Source organism: Lacerta agilis, chromosome 3 (genome assembly GCF_009819535.1).
Source record: "Lacerta agilis isolate rLacAgi1 chromosome 3, rLacAgi1.pri, whole genome shotgun sequence".
NCBI classification, from domain to species: Eukaryota; Metazoa; Chordata; class Lepidosauria; order Squamata; family Lacertidae; genus Lacerta; species Lacerta agilis.
The window spans coordinates 47,928,690-47,952,259 of NC_046314.1; the positions used below are offsets into that span (position 1 = coordinate 47,928,690).

Genomic DNA, 23,570 nt, shown 5'->3' on the forward strand with positions numbered 1-23,570 from the left:
TTCTACGTATGCAGAAAAATCTATATTAAAATGTGTTTTAAATGGCGAGGTGAACAAATGACCGTTTCACTGATCAGCATATTAATACACCTATATATTAACAGCAACTTATTTCAAACATTCATGCCATTTGGGACAAGGAAGTAAATAGATATTTTCTCTTTATTCTCATCTTTTGGAGCATAAAGAAGAGATGTTGCTAAATGAATAATGGGATTTTTAAAAGATCTGTTTAACAGGAATATACCTATATTTCTACCTGATTATTGTTTTTAATTATGGTTGATAGACATTCTGGAAATCTTCAGTTTGAAGAGCAAAATATACATTTATGTATAAATTGTGTACACACACACACACACACACACACACACACACAAGTTATTCTGTTCTGTGAGACACATGAATGTTTGGCTACATATCCCTTCTGGTCACTAAATTATACTAAACATCAGTTCAGCAGATATCAGGTCAGCAACTAGATATTTACTGGGCAGCCACTCTGACAAGGGAGTGGACCTCTCCCCCTCCAGAAGGCTGGCTTCCAAGGCCTAATATCCCTGGTGCCACTCTGGGTTTGTGAGGTATTCCCCCTGGCCCAGGGGCTTCTGGTCTCTGAAACTACTGCTATGCAAATTTACTCTGCAGCTTTCAAGTAGCCCTGTTTCAAGGCTACTTCATCTTGGCAAAATTAACTGCTTGAGGAATGAAGACTGAGAGGCTCCTTGAAGCCTGTTGTGAGCTGCTGAGACGGCTCTATATTGCAACTCATCCCAAATTTAGCATTTCACCACTCAGCCTACAGAGCTGTCCTTTCTATCTCTTAAGCTATAAATGATGCAGAGGACATTCTATACACCATATACATGTTAAGGGAGGAAGAGCAAAGCTTTGAGATATTGGACTGAATTGCACAACACTATAGTTTTCCAGTACACATCTGTGTGACTATATAAATCAGATATTGGGTGATATCCAACAGTAGTCATAGGGTAGATCCACTGAAATCAATGGAGTTAAATGACTTAAGTTCATTGATTTGAACAAATGTACTCTGAATATGACTAAGTTGGATATCAGCCATCGTTGCTAGTATATTGGAGAGAATGCGTAGTGTGATTGTTAGACACTGAGGATTTTATTCAGATTCCTGTTAGGTATATATTTCTTGTCTTTGAAGAAAACTGCTATAAATAACAAAATGAAAAATAACTTAAAAAAATTAAAACAGGCACATTCTCTTAGCAATCCTTATGCCCTCTTTGTGAGTCACAGCATTATTATTATCACCACAAACTACAGATTTGGGAGGAGGGCAGAGCAGACTGAGGAGTGGCTTGCCAAAGATTCCTGAATTTATGGCAAGCATGATATTTGACTACACTGTGTACATACTATACCTTAAAGCACATTCAAACTATGTCCCTTCCCTCAAAGAATTCTGGGCACTGTAGTTTACCCATCACAAAGTTACAGTTCACAGCAACCCTTAACGAATTACAGTGCCCAGAGGGTTGGTGTTTTTTTTTAAGGCAAAGAATGTGTTTCAAATGTGCTTTAAGAATATACTATGTATACAGTCCATGTCTCTTAGCCACTATGTGACAATTGTTCTTACCATTAGCCTAAAAGATACAAGCATTTTAAATGTGGGCTCAAGCTTCTTGCAGGGTCTGTTCTCTGTTTTATATACTTTTTAAAAACAAACAAACATAAAAGTACTGAAATATTTAAACACCATGGCATGTCGTCATGGGTCTATTCCTGTTGTAACCTTGATCTTCCAATTGCCTTAAGCACTCCGAGTCAACAAAATAAAACAAAAATCCCAATTTCATAAGACAAAAGAAGGGACATGCAAACATAAGAAAACTCCTGCTAGATCAGTCCAAAAATCTATCTGGTTCACCACCTTCCATCCTGCAGTGGCTGAGCAGGTACTAAGATGTGAAGGCAACATCCCTATCTTGTCTCTAGAATCTAATACTCAGAGCTACTGCATCCAAACATGGAGGTTTCATTGAGCTATCATAGCTAACTGCTGTTGATAAACCTATGCTCCATGTGTTGGTCTAACTCCCTTTAAATCTACATTGGATTGGTGTGGGGGGTGACTTTAGTACTATTTTATGGTTTTACCAATGCAACCTGATATTAATTTATGGATAAAGAGAATAATAAGCAAAATGAGTGCTGCTTAATTGAAAATATGCGGGGGGGGGGGGGGAGTTGCAGGTTTTATACCCAGAAGCTATATTTTTTAAGTCAAGAGTGTCTTTCTAGTACTGTACAGGATCCAAAACTTTGAGTAGATGGTGGAAAAATGTAACTGAACAATGCAGGCTGCAGGCAAGCAAAGGGGTGGGGTGTCACTGTCTGTTTTTTCCTTATGCCAGCTCAAAATAGTATCATTGCTAGGGTTGCAAAGGGAGGGGAATTTGTATGAAAGCAGAAAAGATGCTATGCCACCTCACTTTCAAATAACTTTTCTCTATTTGGGGACAGTAAAGAAGGAGTAAGGGTCAAATTTAACTGAAGACAATCCCCAGGTAGAGGTATCAATTAAGCTGTCTTGGGAAGTGCCTGGGGAGGGGGGGATATCACTTATTGGTTGTGTGGTCACCTTTTGTTCATTCCCAGTATAAACTGTTGCTGAAGGCTGTTCAAACTCACATATCAGCTTGTAGTATTAATTCCGTTCCCCATGGCATTCACCTGTGTATTACAAAGCATTCTGGTTACAAATGCTTCAAACAGGTCTCTGAAGACGCAAAGATATCAAATCTATCCAGCTGCCACATATGTACAAGCCTGTGTGTCAGGATTGATTCCGACAAGAGATTAGACTCAAATTTTTGATCTAGCCCAGGAATTTTTGATCAAGCCCAGGACATAGACTCATTCTTTTTCTCCAGGAGTGGAAATTTAACCACTCTTGACAAAATTGTATAGAGAAAACAACCACCGTAAGACAATTCTTTGAAACATATACATGGAAGTGAATAAGCAAGAAATATACTGAACCTAATATTGCCAAAAGATCTCTAAAAGCAGATATTTTAAAGGTCAGCGAATCCTCTGCTCGAGGAATATGCTACTGAAACATTTTCTTCCTGATCCACAGATAGGTAATACCAGTGCAGAAGCACAGAATTTATTGGACATAAACTCAACCTGTATCCAACTTCTCAAGCTCTGTTGGCTTCAGGATCAGAGCTACCAATTCACATCAGCATCAGATTTGTCCCTAAAGACTTGTCCTAAACTCAAGATAGTAATGACTGAATCTCTGAGAAAGCTGCAAGCAATTCAGTCTGGCTAAATCCTCTGATTTTCAGGTTGCAGCTCTATATATGCACAGAACAAACACTCAGCATTTTCTACTCATTCACTCCTGTTGTGTCTGCTTCCCCCCACCCACCCCAAACCTCTATTTTTCTGCGGAGCCAGCCTTAGAAGCCCAGAGCATATAATATTTTTATTTTATTTTTAAAAGCATCCACCAACCAAGAGGCTGCTTGACCACAAATCTGCAGGCATTTTGTTTAAAAATAAGATTTGAATTTCAGGAACATGTCACACATGAGCAGGAAACTCCATATTATTCCTCCTTAATGAGATGAACCTTTTCACTGAAAGCCCATTCATGGACTCGTATTTACAAACGGGGGTGGGGGTGGGGGGAGAGAAGCAACTTTCAGAGATGCTCATTGTTCAATTACTCATTGATAATCCCCTTGGTCTAAGGTGGAAGGTAATTACGTTAGGGGCATCAGAGAGGCTTTTTCATGCAACAGATGCATTTCCCCTGACTCAGATGAAGACTCTTTTTGTTTCTGGGTGTTCCACTAAATAGTCATTAAATACACATTTCCATATACATTTTAAAACATGTAAAATAATATAGTGCAGGTAAACACACCCAAAGCTTTTTTAAAAATGGTATTCTCTGTAAGTTCTATGTTTTACACTCTCCAAGTCAAAATCATCATGCTTAAAATATATACAGGGCTTCCTGTGAATTTCATTAAGGGTACATCAGCATAAATATTCAGGTATAAATAGATCAGTTTTGGACAGAATGTTTAAATGGATTCATAGCCTTAACAGCAAAATCTAGGCTATAACCACACTGTTTATATTCTGGTATAAGCAGTTTTCAAAACACCCACCCACCCCTTTACTTGTCAGAAATGGGGAAAGTCCACTTTGACAAACATATGAAAAATCTTCAAGACATTCATTTATCATCAAAACCACAGAATTAACCACACACACACACACACACACACACACACACACACACACACTTTGTTTGATACTGGAAAAAAAACAAAACATGCAGAAGGTTTTAATAGGATGCCTTTCCATACGGAACTGTTCCAAAGACAGTACTGATAATTAGCATTAAGGTGGTTAAACTTAAGGCTTGAGTGTTCCCTGAAATTGTACACCAGGATATGTGCATATGCATACATGTATGAATCACATTAAAAGGCTGTAGAAATATTGGAAGTTGATAGCATGGCATGCTGATATAATGACAGCTGATTTTTTTAATAACGGGATGACCCAGTAGCAGCAACAAAGCACAGGGAAAACAACAACAATAACAACAACAACAACCCCCTCCCCTTACCTATTGCTTATGTTTTAATGATGGATCAGCTTCTTTACAGACACCACATATTTTGGCCCAGAGAGTAGAGGACCTGGAGCACGTGCACGCAGACCGTTCCACAAGCCATTTTCCCCCTGTCCGTTAGCACACCGTACATCTCCAGCAGCTCCGCTCTCCAGCTGCAAACATCTCATTAGACTAATGCATTCAGCACAGGCAGAAAACTCGATTTACCATAGCTACAGCAATGAATTTCCATTACGATGACAGCTTCAACCACATCATGTCCGGAAAACCAGCCAACCACTGCCTTTTAAAGAACACACACACACACATTTTACAAGCAGAAAATGAGGCCTGTGTGTGTGTGTGTGTGTGTGTGTGTGTGTGTGTGTGTGTGTGTGTATGTGTGGTGTGGTGCTGTGCTGTGCTGTGCTGTGCTGTGCTGTGCTGTGCTGTGTTTTCTTCCGCTCGCTGCAGCTAAACTAAAGAGGGAGGGATGTGTCACGTTATAGAAAGTCTGCATAAATAGGTAAAAAGCATTTGTACTTTTAAAATAATGTCCCTTACAGTAACAGGAATTCTTTGACAATGATTACAGTGGGTGTTAGGAACCTCTCTCTCTCAATCTCTCTCTCTCTCTCTTTCTCTCTCTTTTTAAAACTATCCCTCCTTTGTTGCCATAGTAACCAGACTGTATCATCATCTCTTTGTCCCAGTCATGCAGCAACGTGGCCCAGTATTGCGCTTTAGACGACATCAGCGACATGAAGGATCTGTCGTTCGTTCAACTGGCGATAACGACAGCAGGCAGATGTGGCTTTTGATGCAACAAATGTTTTCCTCAGTTAATGGCACTGTTTATGCAGGCTGGCCATTTTATGTACTAATGCTTGTGCTCCTGATCTAGGGCGTATCAGGTGCGTACAATGCAACAGTGATGGGCACAAAACGCTATCTACAAAAGTTGGTTCAATAGCAGGTGGGGGTGGGCAGGATGAGCCCAGGGAAGTTGCTCCCCTTTCCATCTACCATACATCACAGTCTCCCTCAGTGAAGAAGAGATCTTATCTTCATTCACCTTCCAAGGCAAAGAACAGGCTGGTAGCGTTTGAGGAAAACTTCCTGCAAATAAAATTAAACAACAATCATCCTTCCATGTACCACTGTGATGTCTGTGATCAGATTAGTTTTTATTGTGGCTCTAAAAAAGAAAGGAGTGCTACATCTCTCATTCACTACATAGGCTTATATATAATTTGCTGCATTAGATCTGTTATAAATTCAAAAGGCAGTCCCCAGTAATATAGGCCTCTTTGGAGAAAAATGTTAGACAAAAATGAACGTAGCGTTGTTGGTTCAAACCAAGGTCCATATAATCTCACATTTTGTTTACAACCAGATGCTTCTGGAAAGCTTACAAGCAGGACATGATGTTTCAGGGTTTCCCAAACTTGGGTCTCCAGCTGTTTTTTGGACTACAACTCCCATCATCTCTAGCTAGTAGGACCAGTGGTTAGGGATGATGGGAAATATAGTCCAAAAACAGCTGGAGACCCAAGTTTGGGGGAACCGTGTCCCCAGCACCTGATAATTAGAGGTATACTGCACCTGAACATGGAAGTTATATTCCTCCACCAAGGTTAACAGGCCTTGGAAGACCTATCATCTGTGAAATTAATTTTGCATTAAGTACTTTCTTTTGCCTATTCCCACCAGTATATTTACTGCTGCAGTAGTATACACTTATATCTGCTATTAATGAACTTCGTCTCTGAGAAAGCACACAATAATAGCCTATAGAGGTTTGAGCAGGCTCAGTAGCCACAATATGCTGAGTATCTGTCAGAGGGACCAACAGAAAACTGGAGAGAAGGAGGAACGGAATGGACTGGCTGGACTGTACAAGTTGCAAGTCCCATTTGTGAACAACCTTCCTGATTAACTGAGAACATGGGAGAAAAGGAATTGTATACATTTTCTCCACATTGTATACTGGTTACTAGGGTTGCCATATTTCAAAAAGCTTTTTTTAGGAAGACATGTAGCAGCTCTACTGGTTACAGCTCATGGTAAGTGTGGGTGGAGCTTAACCTTAAGTCTCAGTTCATATGGCATGCAAAGCCAAGCTTTAGTTCAGCTTTGCTTGACATTGCTGTGGGTTTGCAATGGGGGAAAAAATAGGTATAAAAAGTGAATTCCCTGGATGCCATGATCAAGGTTTGGGGCAAGTACTCTTTGGTGAGAGAACCCATTTAAAATCATGAAACATGCAGTAAAGTGTGGAAATATAGGATGTTAGACCTTTAAAATATATCATTGTGAGTTCCTTCTGAAGTTTTCCTCTTCCCCTTGCATAGAAAAAGACCGTATATTTAGTATGTTTAAAATGGTTTACTTACAAAGGTTTACTCTCCAAAGGTCAGGTTCATGTACTTTTCCATACAGCATTCAGAAAATGTTGCACAGGCAGTAAAACTTAGCTTAGTTAGAGTGGTTACAGTTTCTAAGTTACTGGTATGTGAATGCAATAACTGCTTATGGAAGCCATACAGTCTGAGCTTGGAGCAACTTACTCAGACCTCTACATGCTGATCTTCACAAGTACACTGCGAGAGAGCAATAGGCTTGATTACCTTCCTCCCAAAGTGAGGAAGGGTGACCTAGCTAAACCTGGCAGGACACTTTACTCTATGGTATTATTTCCCTTCATGCCTTAATGGTTATATGAGGCTTATCATTCCACAAATAGGAGAGAACAGAACCAAGGAGGACAAAAGTGGCTACAAGCTCATCTCCAGGAGCCTGACAAATTGGGCAGTTGGGCAGTCTTGCTAAGCCAAGGTTCAGTGTGGGGTGTTATGTGAACCAGCACTCTGGTTGGGGCTGTTCCTGAAGTATTTAAAGATGTGTATCTTTAGCAATTTACTCTTCATGTGCCTTCATTTTCACTTTCACTTTTGCAAAGAAACTTTTTTTTGCATGTTGTATAAAATCTTCCTCTTAGGTTCTTCCACACTAGGGGTTTAGTTTGAAATTGTCATGCCTCATTCACTCATATTTACAGGAAGTTCATGCAACTCAGTTGTCCATTATAATGCTTTTATTTTACCCAACCTTTTTCTTATTTCAAAAATATCAAGTTTTTCTAACGAGGGGAAGAGCAGCACAATTTCCACAGATGTAGATGCACTTAGTCAGTATGATGCTTACATCATTTTTAAGAGGCACAGTTTTGATGTGAACAGTGACCTAGTAGGCAGGTTAGCCTCTCACTGCATTGTACAAACTCACTATCACCTTTGCAGCATGCATAACTCACATTTATTTTATTTTCTTTTTTTTAAAGAGTTTAATCAGTGCTAAAATGCATTTCCAGATATAATTATTTAAAATATTAGGGAAATACAGCTTAAATGAATGAGTGTCATTGTGTTATAGCTAATGAAAAGAAAACACAGGGGGTAAGGGATAGAAGGACCTGTCAATTTCAGCTCTCCTGGCTTCTCACTTTTCCAGTCTTAAATTCAGTTGTCCACATTTCTGCAGCAATTTTTTATTTTAAAAAATCCTCATGCAAATTCTTCAGCATGTTAGTGTGCATTCCTCATAATAAACACATTTTTGTATATGGTTTGTACTCATGTACACATTTTGCAAGCAAGTTCTCCTAATTTAATGCATTTTAATGTTATCTTCATTTATATGCACACTTTGCTCTAATATATGCATTTTTGTAAGCATTTTTCGGTTGAAGAACTCTCTTGCAAAATTCAGATAAGTGCAAATTTCAAGGGGTGCCTACATTTTTGTTCTCATACTGCTTTACGAAGTGCATATTTGATAGCTGCAGCTTTAAGTATTATATATGTTATATGTTATATATGTTTTCAATTTATTATATATGTTTTCAATTTTACATCTCAAATTAAACATCTTTCATTATACCATACATTCAGTGACTTCCTTCCTTCCCCTTCCATGGTTATCCACCACTCCTGTATATTTTGCTGTAACCATCTAACCCAGTTCTCCTATCTTACATCACTCCAATATTTATTATACTGTTGAATTTACCCTAATACTGCCAGTGTTTTCAACTGTGCACAATTGTTTTCCGTATACTCAGGGGGAAAAAATCCACTCCTCTTTAAATACTTGTTCTTTTTGTTCTCTTATTCTATTCATTAGACCAGCTAACAGCGGATATTCTATCCTCTTAAGCTGCCAATCCTCCTTACCTGGGACCTCTCTCACTTTCCATTTTGGGGCTAACAAAATCTGAGCCACCATTGTTGCATACATAAATAGGTTTTTCTGACACCTGAGGACCTCTGTCTGAACAATTCCTAACAGAAATGCCTCCAGGTTTTTTGGGAAGATTGTTGTCAACATTTTTTTCATCTCATTATATATCATTTCCCAATATTCTTTAACTTTTTTACATGCCCACAACATATGAAAAAGGTTCTATCCATTTCTTTACATTTCCAACACAAATCTGATTCTACTTCATACATCTTAGCCAATCTGCTCAGGGTTAAATACCATCTATGAATCATTTTCATGTAGTTATTATTTTCAGTGTGTTGCAAGCAGTAAATTCCAAATCATTCTTCCAAAGTTTCTCCCAGAGGTTTAATTCTATATTATTCCCTATGTCCATTGCCCAGTGGGTCATTGAAGCTTTAACCAGCTTGCCCTTTGTTTCCCATTCCAGTAATAATTTATACATTTTAGACAGTAGTTTTTCCTTATTCTGTAATAACTATCTTTCAGATTATGAGCTTTGGTCCAGAAACCCATTTTTCTTATCTAGTTTAAACATATCGTGTAGTTGGTGATACTGTAACCAATCCATAACTTGGCTCCTTAATTCTTCCATTGGCTTCAATCTGGGTTTTTAAAATATTAACATATTTTTTAAAATATTAACATATTGGAAATATATTGCTAGAATGAATGAATGTTAGTGCTATAACACTATACTGCAAATGTAAACAAGGAAAGAAACTTGATGGTCACCACCAGTTTAGAATCTTTTTTCCAAATTTCATATGACCATTCTGACCATTGGACTTTCCCCCTCCCTGCTCAAAGCACTACATCCCACCCACTGTGGTTGTTGAAAAAGTGCAGTAAGTTATAGTGGACAGTCAAGTGGAATTTTGCTAGTAGCAGTGGGGGAGCAGTGATTTAATATTGCTAACAGCTGCCCCCCTGGAAGCACCTCTTGAGTCTGCTTATTGTTAACCATGCCTGCCATGTTTATTTCTGAGATGATTTGTGCCCTAGTTTGTGGTATGTATGTGTGTGTCTGTGTGTGTGTGTGTGTGTGTGTATACACATACATATATACATAGGTAGATAGATAGATAAATAGATAGATAGATGAGGTATGTATGTATGTATGTGTATGTACACACACACACACACGTATAAAATCTATTGCAATAGTTTTAAATTACCTCCAGTAAGGATGGGCAAATCCATTTTTTATTATTATTTTATCTCAGTGTTTCTCATTTGTGCAATCCACATCACTTTGCAAGTTCTATTTTTGAAGTCACCATGAAAATTTGCCATCAGTTTAGTGCCAATTGCTCCAATTGTACACAGCTTTTGTATGCAAGTTTGCCAGACCCGTTTCTCATTCGTTGCTCCCTTCTCCAATCTCTAGCTCTTCCATCTACTGTTCCCTGAGATAACTTGTCTGGAGCACACATGATAGTTGCCACAGGGATGCCGTTGAAGGCAGCTACAGGTGATTTTAAAAAGTAAGGTCAGCAAAAGTTTTCCGTTCCATTCCATTCCTGAAATACAGATTTGTCTATTAGTAATGCTGAACTATATTCCAAGACAACTGTATCCAGTTCAGACTGTCAAATATTTTGAACTGAGTCAGTGTTCAGCCACCTGCCCCGACGCTCTCATATATTATTGTGCAGATGCATGACCTACAAAACCAGCAGCCATGTAGGTACACATGCAAAGTTTGAATAATGCTAAGTGATAAAACCCTTCTCATATGCTGGAAATTACATTACCAGGTCGCCTGACCCACCAGCCTTTTGTCTGGGGAGTATCTCATTCATGTGGGGCAGTTTTCTTGATGGCTTCTTGAAGATGCTTTATGTGGTTCCTCCATCTCATTCAAATAAACTTGCTGCTAGATGTGCATGTGTTTTAGGAGGAGGGTTTTTAAATAGTGTTCTCAGGTGACCTTGAGAATTCCCCATCTAATTCAGCACCGAGCCAAGGAGAGCTTGACCACGACTGATCCAAAACAAAAATGTATCTACCGACACTGCCTGCTTCCTCCACTTCCTTCAGCCACAGCACATAATGGCTCTTTATCTTTCCCTTGTCTTGTGAGTTCCATTGCTGCACAGACCTCCATGTTTCAACTTCCCTCCCTGGGTCTGTGTGAAAGTTTGCCCTGCTGGTTCTCACAAGAAGCTGCAAGCTGATATTGTGAGCCTTTTTCCCAGAGCAGCCAGAATGTTCTTGAACATTCTGCAACAGCCATGGCTCATGGTATTTATGGTGTGAATGTAAAAGATATTTTGTTGTGTAGAATAACATCAATTAGAATGCTCATTCCAAAGCTCATGACTTCGTAACAAATGAAAAAGTGCTAAATGCCCAAGTGCTTCCCTAAATGGTGTATAAAGATGTTTTTAATGTTTGATTTTTGCTGTGGTTTTATGATTTGTTGGAAGCCAGAGTGGCTGGGGCAACCCAGTCAGATGGGTGGGGTATAAATATTATTATTATTATTATTATTATTATTATTATTTACAAAGGCTTCACTTTGCTTAATTAATTGGTGCATATTTAACACCACTATGTGCATTATGCCATACAAACCAGGATCTACTCACAAGCTTTACTTCAAAATCCCGCTGCCTTCCTCTTCTGTGAGACAAAAATGCATTCCTCAACAGATTCTTATGAAAAGGTTATTTCTTTTTTCTTCCTTCAGATTCTGTAAAAGTTTTTGACCATGATTCCCAGTCACCCCTGTCTTTTTGCATTTCCTCAGCAGATGTGTCATTGTTGTGGCTTGTCATGTCCAGTTACTTCAGCCCGTTCACACTATGCTACCAGTGTCATGTAACATGAGCTGGCTGACACAGCAGGCTTCTGCCTAGTGTTCATTAAAGTGCGGGAAAGAAATTACCCTTCCCCACCCCCCGCCACCGCAATGCTCACCATCCTGGTTTTAATTGAATATCCAATTCTTAAATATAAATGAACTGCCATAATTTCTGTGGGTGTCTAGGCTGCTTTAAGAAGGACAGTTTTAAGTCTCTTTGATTTTAGTCTTAATTTTACTCTTAACCATTTGTGGATGTGGTGTGCAAAGTATGCCTTGGCCCCCATCTGCACTATGCATTTAATGCAGTATCACATCCCTTTAAACAGTCATCATGGCTTCCCCCAAAGAATCCTGGGAGCTGTGGTTTGAGTGTGCTATTCATCTCACAGAGTACAATTCTCAAAGTGGATTGGAAACCACTCTTCCCAGGGAATTCTGGGAACTGAAGTTCTGCGAGGGGAATAAGAATCTACTAGCAACTCTCAGCACCCTTTACAAACTCATTTCCTAGGATTTTGTGGCAGGTGCCATGGCTGTTTATAGTACAGAAAAAATATACAGCATAGAAAAATCATGTGGGCAGGCATGGGGGAGATGACCTCCTGCCCACAGCCCTCCCCATTTGACCCTCAGTGTCATTTTGGCCAAGCTCCTCCAACCTTCCACACACCTGATGTAATATATGGTATCAGCTGTGGCATAGCTAAAGGTAGGGCTTAGATGAGAAGGGATTTGCAGGCACACACTGGTGCCTGCAACCCCCCCTCCCCTGCTCATAGCTTCCAAAGCACCAACAAATCAGCTGTTATTTGGCACTTTCTGAGAATAAGGTTTGTAGAGACTCCAACTTCTAAAGGAGCTATGATGCTGGTGGCAGCAAACACAATGGTTTGTGCACCAGTAAAGCACACTTATGGGCTAAACTAGATACAACAAGATGCAACTGTGCTTTCTAAAATCCCAAACAGCATGTGAAAAGTGGGGGGTGAGATCAGCCCCTAATGCCTGAACTAGTGTCACATTAAAAACTGAATGAAGTTTCTGGATAGACCTGTACCACAGACAAACGTGTTTAACCATCCTTCCTGATTCCCAGAGCACCTGAGATTCTGGGAGGAGAGCAGATCTCAGCAACCTCATCAAATTAAATTCCCAAGAGTCTTTTGGGCAAGTTGTAGCCATTATAGTGGTATAAACTGCTACAGGTTTAAGTTGTTGTCACGATACTCTTTAGAAGCTGTGCTTTCTTCAGGGCTTGTTTTCGGGCTTGCAAATCACTTTCTCCTTTTATCTGGTATACAGTGGTACCTCTGGTTATGTACTTAATTCGTTCTGGAGGTCCGTTCTTAACCTGAAACTGTTCTTAACCCGAAGCACCACTTTAGCTAATGGGGCCTCCCACTGCCGCTGCGCCGCCAGAGCACGATTTCTGTTCTTATCCTGAAGCAAAGTTCTTAACCTGAAGCGTTATTTCTGGGTTAGCAGAGTTTGTAACCTGAAGCGTATGTAACTCGAGGTACCACTGTATTTTCACTGAAGGCCAAAATTCCGTAGGCTTTCTGCAAGAACCTACAATACCGGTATGTGCTCATCACTGACAAGGCTTAAAATGTAGCCCATCATTTATGGAACAAAGCCACAGACCCAAATCTGTGTTGAGAGTTCCTTTTGCCACAAATCTAGCCTATCCATAGCTTTTAGCAACAAAATACTTGAAACGTCAATAGCACCTAGTGGAGTCTAATCAGTGTAAGCCTGCAATCATATGCTCCATCCTAAGACTGTGAGTAAAATGCAGGCTCTGTGGCTTCCACATCAAGCCAGCTTTTTTCCACTTTTCCCCACATTCATTTTGCTTAGCATACAACCTAAGTGAAGAGCTCTGGAACAATAAAAAGCTGCTTCACTATATACTGTGCCATTTTGGTTTGTCCTAGAAAGATATTGCCTTGCTGTGGATTTTGGAATTTTACTAATGGACCAACACAGCTTCCTGTACTTTTTTGTTTTGTTTTGTTTTGTTTTAAGTGAATATTAGGAAGTAACAGCCAAACAGAAGATAAGAAAATTCTATGAAATCATATATAATTTCCTCCAAAAGGCTTCATTTACATCCTTTAATTCATCCATTAGTTTATTTATTAGCTGGGGAGAAAGCTTGCTGTGTCAGTTAAACAACAGAGTCCTGTCTACTCATTTTATCACAACACATTGTGGTTGGTTATAGGGCATAACATTATCCTTTGCATTGACATTTATAGGTCAAGCTTTCGTAAGAATCTCAAACCCAGCCTCTCATTTTTAATGTTCCACTGACATATTTATGGTTATACGCCTTTTGTGCAGTTTCACAATCTTCAAAAGTACACTTGTCCTTTCAAATATGATTTGCATGTGAAATGCAAAGCACCTTAGCAAATCTGGATAAATGTCAGAGTCCCACGATACCTTAAAGACGAATGCACTTATTGTAGCATGAAACTTCATGCTGATTCTTCTCTTGGTCAAATTTCATCTCTACCTGGCAGGGTGGTGTGATGTTTGTTCTAGAACTTGGAATATCAGTTGCCCATCAGTGAATGAGCAGGCATCAGGAACGAGTGTGATTTCTATCCTTGCACTGTCAGACCAACACAGACCATGGGAAGTGATTACAGAATACATGTACCAGAATGTCAGGTTCTGGTGTGCATGTGCAAGGCACAGAGTTACTGGGGGATGCAGTATCCACCTCAGTTGCACATCTCTTCCATGGGAATAATGCCAAGTTGTAGTGCACACAGTTAAAGTATTAATGGTAAAACACATTAATCCATCTAAATAATAATCACCCACTCTCTCAAATCCATTGGCTCGGAAGCTTAACGTCTGGCAAGAACACCTAACCACACACACTTTTGCAAGAAAGTCAATGGCTAACTGTCAATGAAATGACTGCTCCCCACACCTTTTCCATGGTCGAGAGCAGCCCCCACAATCCCATGCGGCTCCCGGCAGTACAGCTTGGATTTGCGCCCCCCCCAGCCAGGCTGGACATCTGGAGGTGGCCGCCTACCTCTGCCAGTTACCCAATCCCAGCTGGGAGGCGTTGCCAGGAGAGAGCTGGCCAGGTAAGGGGAGGGATTGACCTGCCCACACAATAGTGGGTGGAACTTACCTGGGAGTTCTCAGTCGGCTTCAGAACTGTCAATAAATTTCCGCAGCTTTTAAAAAAGCCTTTGCCTTTCCTTACTTCTGTTTCTCTGTTCAACAGCAAGCCGTAAACATTAATGAGTATGGCCATATAATGCTCTGCGAAATATTTACAAGTGGCTGTACAAAGACACATAATGAACAAACAGCATGTTCATTCTGTTCTGCTTAGTTGAATTACATTCTTTTCAGGTCTGTTCAGTAATATTGTTCACCATAAAAAGATTTCTTGTGACTTCTGAGTGCGGAGCAAATGAAGGACAGGCATGTCAGTGGCTATTAGTCATTATGGCTATACTGGAGGAGTGGAGGACATTTTCAAGACTCAGAGCCACATTCCCTTCTGGGCAACCTTGCAGGGGCCAAAAGGGCAAAAGTGGGTAGAATAATGAATTTAAAACTTCGTATGTTAGGCAGATTTTTATACCCACTCACACACCCTTCTCCAACCTCCTTCCAGGCAAGCAAAAATCCTTCTCAGAGTTCAAGGGCAGATTCCAGTCAGGCAAAAACACTCAAGGAGGATGTGAAGCAAGGAGTGGGGAGAAAATTAATTCATTTTGATTCAGATTTTCCCATCATTTTTCTTTATTGCAAAAGAATTAAAATGTAATTAAAATTACAATCAATGTTTTTTTAGGGGCAAGCAAGTTTTGGACAGTGTTCTCGAAGCGACTGGCATGTGTTTGGCCAAACTGCGAGAGGCAGTGGAGGATAGGGGTGCCTGGCGTGCTCTGGTCCATGGGGTCACGAAGAGTCGGGCACGACTGAATGACTGAACAACAACAAGTTTGTTGTGCTGAAGTGCCAGATCAACTTTAATTGTGAAACCGGAATTTGCTGGTATCTGACTGAATCCTACCCCCAAAAATAGCAGTTGCCTGGAACTGTCCGTGCTGGGGAAAGTGAGAGCTTTTGCTTTTCAGTTGTTTTCTTTAGAATCCCCTAGTTCAATTCCACATGGGGAGCCCATTGACCTGACCTAATCCCACGAATACTTTAAAGTGTTACAGGGTCTTCGTGAGCCTTAAACAAGCAGGATCCAATTAACTTGATTTACTTTTTAAAACTTGCCAATATAGTGTTTTCAGAAAAACTAGGGCAAATTGAAAATTACATATGCATGTGAACTGCTCCATTGGGTTTATGGACCAAGCTGAATGTGTTAAACAGTTGTCATCTGCTCAATAAAGCCTCTTGCTGAAGTGGGCATGGTATGCAATATGCAGACAAATATGTCAAGTTCCACCCAGATGACATTCCCTCACCACCATCAACTAATCCTCAGAGCAAGATACACAAGTAAAATTAATATGCTCCCACAGAATGTCGTTTTACATCAAACGGTACCCTATAATTTAAATAATTTAAAAATTTAAACTAATTAAGTCAAATTATCATAAGCTTTCAGTAGAAAAATGAACCTGTCATGTTCAGTCAAAATTCAACATATAACTGAAATCAGTCTAAGAAGGACTGAGATATGGGGCCAAGCAAAAGTGTGTAGTATGAAGCCCTACGTAAGTCAAACATCTTTAAAGAAAAAACAAAATAAAAAAATTCCTTCCAGTAGCACTTTAGAGACCAACTAAGTTTTTTCTTGGTATGAGCATTCGTGTGCATGCACACTTCTTCAGATACCTGTACATATCATCAAGTCAGTGTCAAAACTCCCATTGATCTGAGTAGCTCACAGTTTGCCTTAAGGCTGCAATTGTGATTTGGTAGCCCTGAAACGAGCCAGACATGCAGTGAAGTTCAGCTCTTAAAAATGGAGTGGTAGTTCTGAGCTATGGAATGCGGGGAACCAGAACTATCTTTTGACATAAGCAGGTGTAAAGCTAAAAGTCCAGAACCTGTTTTAGCTTCAGATTTGCAATCATAGGCCAATGTGCATTATGAAATTGTACGCTATGCTCTCAGTCTTTAAAGGCAGTTCTCCCTCATGATCCATCACCAGGTTATATATATGCTTGCGACAAAGCAAAGCAACAGCACAAACTGTCCACACATGTTTATGGATAAGTCTATGGGACTTCATATCTCAAGCCATGCTTTCATCCACTCAAAATTGAGCATCATATCAGTGAAGAACTACATCGGAAGGAATGTCCTGACTTTTGCTTTGATTGCTGGTAATTGGATTTCTAGCTCACTTCCTTTCTGAGAACCTAAGTCTTCTGAGGGTCTTGCTAGACATAAACAACAAGTATCAATGTCCAATAAGAAGAAAAATAAGGTGCATTCTGGTTAAAAGCTTCACCCTTGCCAGTAAGTGACTGTTGCTTTTACAAGCTTCTGCAAAGAAGGAATTGTTTAACTCTGGGGCAGCCATGAGTGTAATACCTCCATCAGGATGCCCACATCATCCAAAATTGCTCACATTCACTGGTGAACATCAGTTTCCCCCTAACATTTCCCTCTGGGTTTATTAAGACTTACCAGTAGATATCAACATTGACCAAATTATTGGAACTTACTTACAGTAGACAGTAACATATATCGGATGAAGTACACTAAATACAGGACTGAACTTACACATGTTGCCATGTGCTTTGTATTTGTACATCTAATAGCACTATTCATGTATAGAATCATACTTCATAAGGGAAGGTCCAGAAATAAGATCAACATATTTGCACTTATAAACAGAGGAGAGGAGAGTACATTTCCTCTGCTACTTCTTGGAGCAATTCACCACACATGGCCTGGCACACATCCTGGCATTTTATTAGCCATTAAATACCTGTTCCACAGAACATTTTATTCTTGTATTCAAAGGCAATTCTGTCTCGCTGTTAGGGTTGGCACAGTATCTAGAGGGGTTGCTTTTACCCTCCTGAAAAAAATGAATTAGGCCTAGTTTAAGATATTTGTCTCTTTCCAATTATTTTCTATTATTGCAACTGTTTTATTACACAGCAGGCTGTAGCTGATTACCACAGAGGTACGGTTTCATTTCATTTTTAGGTTGTGATTGTTTAAAGGCAGAAGATTCAGGAATAAACTTCTGTCAAATAAGAATGGTGCATTTCAAGGGTAATACTTAAGGGCGGAAACAATTATTATTTTTGAGAAAGAGTTGAAAGTGGCATGACAGCACCATCATTGCCCAGGGTGTGCTCATTCATTTCTTTTGTTCCACAATCATTTCTGGTAAAACAGGGTTTTGTAGTGCTTTAAAAGCCTGCAAAAACTGTTGACTCCAGACAATAGTAGAATAAAACGAAGGAGTACACACACACCATGGGAAATGATATATCTCACATATCATTTTCAATTCTCTGTCATCTCTAAGACAAAACTATTGTCTGTCTGCAGCCCAACACATAACTTAAATTTCAAGCACCAATGCATTTTTTTAAAAGTGGAAGATAATCAGCAAACCAACATACAACACAATACAGAAACTTGCAGCTTAGCCCTGTGCATATGAACACAGAAGGAAGTCTCACTTTTTCTGAGTAAATGTGTTTAGAGTTGCAGCAATAGGCTTGGATCCTGTGGAAGGGCCTTTTCCAATTCCTTTTAAGAACATAAGAAGAACCCTACTGGGTCATGTCAAAGACCCATCTTATTAAATAGTGGGTGGACATAGCAGATGACACAGTGATTCTCCAAGCAGCTCTGTTTATTCTCAGGCTGGAACAGAACTGAACTGAAGGGCTCAGCAGCCTGCTTATATAGAACTCAGCTACAAGCAACAGTAACAACTTTCTGTAGTTACCCACTCCCTGAACGTCACTTTCAATCCCTCATTTGCACGTGCGGACCTGAGTGAGAACTGCAGCAGAATGAACTATACACACACACCCCTAGTGGCCTAGGGTGAGAACTTCAATACATAACACATCTCATGCATCCCATAGTGTTCAACCCTTTCTCTGCAGCCCTTTGTGACTTCTGAAAATCTACTCCAGAGGATTGGGACATCCAGCAGGGGATAGGGGAAGCAACAATAATTGCCTTCTTTCCACTTCCACCAGTAGAGCAAAAGCGTTCTGTGGGTGGAAAGAGCCATTCAATTCATGGAAGGTTAAGTTAGGATCTAGCAGGGTTGAAGAACCTCTGGTCTTTCAGAGGTTCCATTTTCAAGAGCCCCAAAGCCATTCAGACAACAAACTGCACAAGTATGTACAGGTGAATCTCGAAAAATTAGAATATTGTGGAAAAGTCCATTTATGTAAGCAATTGTTTTCATTAGCTATTGGAGTTTAATATATGAGATAGACTCATGACATGCAAAGTGAGATAAGTCAAGCCTTTGCTTGTTATAATTGTGATGATTATGGCGTAAAGCTGATGAAAACCCCAAAGTTGAGATTGTTAATTTGGGGTTCTCATCAGCTGTACACCATAATCATCACAATTATAACAAGCAAAGGCTTGACTTATCTCACTTTGCATGTCATGAGTCTATCTCATATATTAGTTTCACCTTTTAAGTTGAAATACTGAAAGAAATGAACCTTTCCACGATATTCTAATTTTTCGAGTTTCACCTGTATGTGCCGTAATGTAAGACTTTTAATTCACAACATTCCCACGTACCCCAGTCTAAACAGTAGCCATGTGTTCAGATGTCCATCTTGAGATTCCCCCCAAAAAAATATTGTGCCATCCACGTGTTTTTACAGAATTTGAGCCATTAGTGCATTCATCTGAACAACCTCTCTTGTATGACCAATGCCTGCTGCGTCGCAAGTAATGTACATTTGCAGCCATTACAACATAATCTCTCCAAACTTGATTTACACAGAGTAATTACAGAAGCCTTGAAAGCTAATAAATCAGTCATTCCACATGAATACAAATCATGGCGATTAATTAAATTATGAAAGCATATATTTCAGTAGCACAGGTTGACAGTAGAAAGTAGAAGCAAATAAAAACAAAAGTCCTACATTAAATGCACCAACACCCAGTGGTGATCATGAGAGATGCTGGGGCTCCCCCTCCTCATTCAATCCCCACAATGACCCTGTGAAGCAGGTTAGGCTGAGAGGCGGTGACTGGCCCAAGGTCACCCAGTGAGCTACATGGCTGAATGGAGATTTGAACCCTGGTCTCCGAGGTCCTACTCCAACACTGTAACCACTACAAAACACCAGCTCTCATTTTGCCTTCAGGGCCTTATTTCTGCATTGATCCTGCAAATAGCCCTTTGGGTTGCAGAGAAATCTAATGAATTTACTAGGGTTTAAACTCAATTGAAGTAGGGTGCTGACCAAGTCAGCTGAACCTTACTATCTGAAATCAGCAAGTTCTCTGGAAAACAACAATCCCTTGCACCTGTATATTGCAGAGGAACATAAGGCACATTAACCAAGTTGATTTTCAGAGAAGCTTGTCCATTACTAAATCTTCTTATCCAAGGTACCTAATAAACTCCAGGTGTTATGACAGCTGGAATTGGCTCTGGGATAAGACTGCATACAAATCCCTGTCAACTGTCAGCACATACTAGAGAAATATATTTCAAAATAGTCCTTGGTTGGTACCTAACCCTAAAACAAATTTCATTTATGCACTTGGGTTATCCCCCAGTGTCGGGGAGGATGTCAATCAATAAGTACAAATAAACATATGTGGTGGGACTGCCCAGACATTCAGCAGTGGAGGGGAGGGAAGTATTTCCTGAAACTGTCCTAAGAACTAAGCAACCAGTTTCACCTTCTCCATATCTTGCACTTTTAAATCTTTCTATTGACAAGGATAGAGGTGTTCAAATAAATAATTCATTATCCATCTGCTGGTGGCAGCTTGTGCCACAACTGCTAAATTTGGGGAAACTTTTAAATAATCTAGATTATTAGTACAGCTAAGTGTGGCAAGCTGCTCTACTAGAAACGATTTCACAGAAGTTAAGGGTTGCCAGAGGAAAAAGCATATGTGACAATTTCACTGCAGTATGGTTTGACTTCATTTCATCTACAGATAAGGCGGCAGCAGTTGGTGAGGTGGTGAGAATGAGGCACCATGACTTCCTAACACGCGGTGATGGAACCAATCCAATGCTCCTACCTTGGCGCACCAGGCCAAGCTCCCTGCACCTCATCCCTCCACTCTTCCTCTCAGAAAGCGAAACCGGGAAAATGATACAAGTTTGCTGCTTCACTGAAATATGGCAGAACATGGTCATTTTCTTCCCACAATTTTTGTAATCATTTGGTTTCAATGAACTCATTGTAAGGGCCGGGATGTCTCCTTCCATAAACCCTGTTGTAATAAATGCAAAGAACATTGTTTCTTTCCTTCTGTACTGTGTTCCGTTCGTGTGTTATAAAACTAAACATGGAATATAGTCTGAAAACCATTGGTCTATCAGAACTCACTGTGAGAGTGCCCCACACCTCCGTGAGGTGGTTTGCATGTGGGGAAGCAAAAGTAGAGCCCCCATGGTGGAATTCAGGCAGGCAAATACTGTAAATGTGGGCAGCTGCTTTATCTCCTACTAAATTCATTGATTGCTGTCTCTTTTTATGCCAGTCTCCCCCATCACTTGTAAAATTCAAGGGTAATCATAAAAGTTCAGGCCAATTACTCCTTCTGGAAGTGTTAAGGCAGCAGATAGCCAGCTAAAATGGGAATGGGAATAACTTGCTTCCTCTCCTTGTCCCACTACAGCAACTAGCCAAGAAGTTGGAATGGTTTATCAAAAAGATACAGTGATCTATTGCAAAACTATTCCTCAACTTTACTGGGAATAAATCAACATAAATGTGAAGGAGTATCTTCAGATTTTACAAAGAACAGACAGCACTGTTATTTGAAAAGTCATAGCAAACAAAAAAATAATTCTGAATTACGAAATGTTGTATGGAACACGCTTGGTTTCATGTACACTTTAAAAAGGCAAATAGGGATTCTATTCAAAATAGGGGAATAATGCAAGTGGATGACTCAGACTTTGAGATTTTGTTACTGGTACCCTTTACCTTCCGCAAAAGAGGAAGAAGAAAGCGCTTACCACAAACTTTTGAAAGAATAAATTATAGCCAAAGCCAGTGCATGCAATTTGACAAGAGAAGATTCCTAATACCAGCTTTGAGCCCACTGATGCTAATTACATAAAATTATACTTCATATTAAACCTCATTGTTGCAAATAGCTCAACCACCAAGGAGGAGTAATTAAATTAAATCCAGTTGCTTAAGCATTTAACTGAATTGCAGAAACCAGGTTAGTATGGCAGCAGATTAGTTCACATTAAAAGCAGGTTATGCTGGAGGTGATGGATTTTTTAAAAATTTTAAGCAGCAAAACATGGGTGAGGGTTAGGGTTTTACAGGTGTCAGTTCCTACCAATGTCACTCAGGCTCACTTATCCACCTAGACCTTTCAGCAACTTTCAGTACAACACACAGTTGTATCTTTCTGGATTGCCTGTTCAGTCTGGGAATTGGTAATACTGTACTGAACTGTAGCAGTTCCAGTCTTATCTGATGAGAAGATTCCCAGAAAAAAATTACCACAGAACTGGGAATGCACTACAGACATAAAAGTGAGACCATCTCTGTGTCCCTCTTCACTGTGTAACATCACTTCTTATCCTCCTGTCATCTCTCTGGTACAGCCTAACTACTATTTCATTGCTTTCTCTAGAAAAACACCCTTTTGGAAGAAGCTCTGCTCTCATCTCTGCTGCTCTTCCCAGAGTATTCTGCAAGGCCACTGTGCTACCTTGACAAAACAATGTGAAGCTTGGTGTGCTTCTGCTTATTTTGAAAAGGTGCTAGTTTCTGGGAGAGTTTTATGGGACAGCCCAGAACAGAGCTAAGGTTGCATAGGGAAGAGTGGCTGGGGAGACCCGGCCAGATGGGCGGGGTATAAATAATAAATTATTATTATTATTATTCCCTAGACATTTGAGTTCAATTCAAGTCTTGTTTTGTTCCAGAAAGGTTTATTCCCTGGACACCAATAAGTAGTTTGCAGACATGGGGAGAGAGGTTTGCAGCTCAAGCAAGCAAGGTAACAATGTTTTGATACATCGTACAAAATCGGTTTGAAGTCCACATCATGATAGCAGTTTCATAATATCCGACATTGTAATATACCATGAATCAAAATGTGTGTGTGTGTGTGTGTGTGTGTGTGTGTGTGTAAGTGCGCGCTATGTAAAAAATCACGATGTGGGGGAAACCGTGAAGCCAATCATCGCTTCTCTCATGATTCCTGCTGCCCCCGTTATTCTGTACTTTAAAATAACAGTGGTAACAATACAGTGTTAGCGGAGTCTGTAACCTGAAGTGTTCGTAACCTGAGGTGTTTGTAACCTGAGGTACTACTGTATGTTGAAGGTAAGTAAAAATGTGTCAGATTTAGATTCCCTAAGTACAGTGGTACCTCTGGTCAGTGGCGTAGGAAGGGTGGGGCTTAGGGGGCGCTGTGCTCCGGGTTCCAGGGGAGGGGGTGACACTCCTCAGTCCCTCCCCCGCCGCCTGGCTCCCCATCCGGACAGGGTAGCCCCACAACCCGCCACTTGCGAGCCGGCCGGCGCTGCTGCGAGCCGGCGAGCAAATGATGGGTCGTGGGGCTGCCCGATCCGCCGCTCACTCACCGGCTCACAGCAGCAGCGGCCAGATCCACTACGCATGCCTGGAAATTCCGGGCATGAGCAGTGCATCTGACGCATCGTGACGTAACAACGCA

The 23,570-nt window shown here is 40.3% G+C and overlaps 1 protein-coding gene across 3 annotated transcripts in view; it reads right to left on the reverse strand.

Annotated features, from left to right (window-relative positions):
- Window positions 1-5,015, reverse strand: part of SCML4 (Scm polycomb group protein like 4) — a 68,339-nt gene extending 63,324 nt beyond the window's left edge. For 2 of the 3 annotated variants that reach the window (XM_033143543.1, XM_033143545.1), the window contains exon 1: window positions 4,640-5,015. Coding sequence is in view for 1 of the 3 variants with exons in the window: in XM_033143542.1 (XP_032999433.1) it covers window positions 4,856-4,880 (25 nt within the window). In the remaining 2 variants the exon portion in view is untranslated. The remainder of the gene's footprint in view (window positions 1-4,639) is intronic. The other variant, XM_033143542.1, reaches the window with a different exon arrangement.
- Window positions 5,016-23,570: the final 18,555 nt, after the last annotated feature.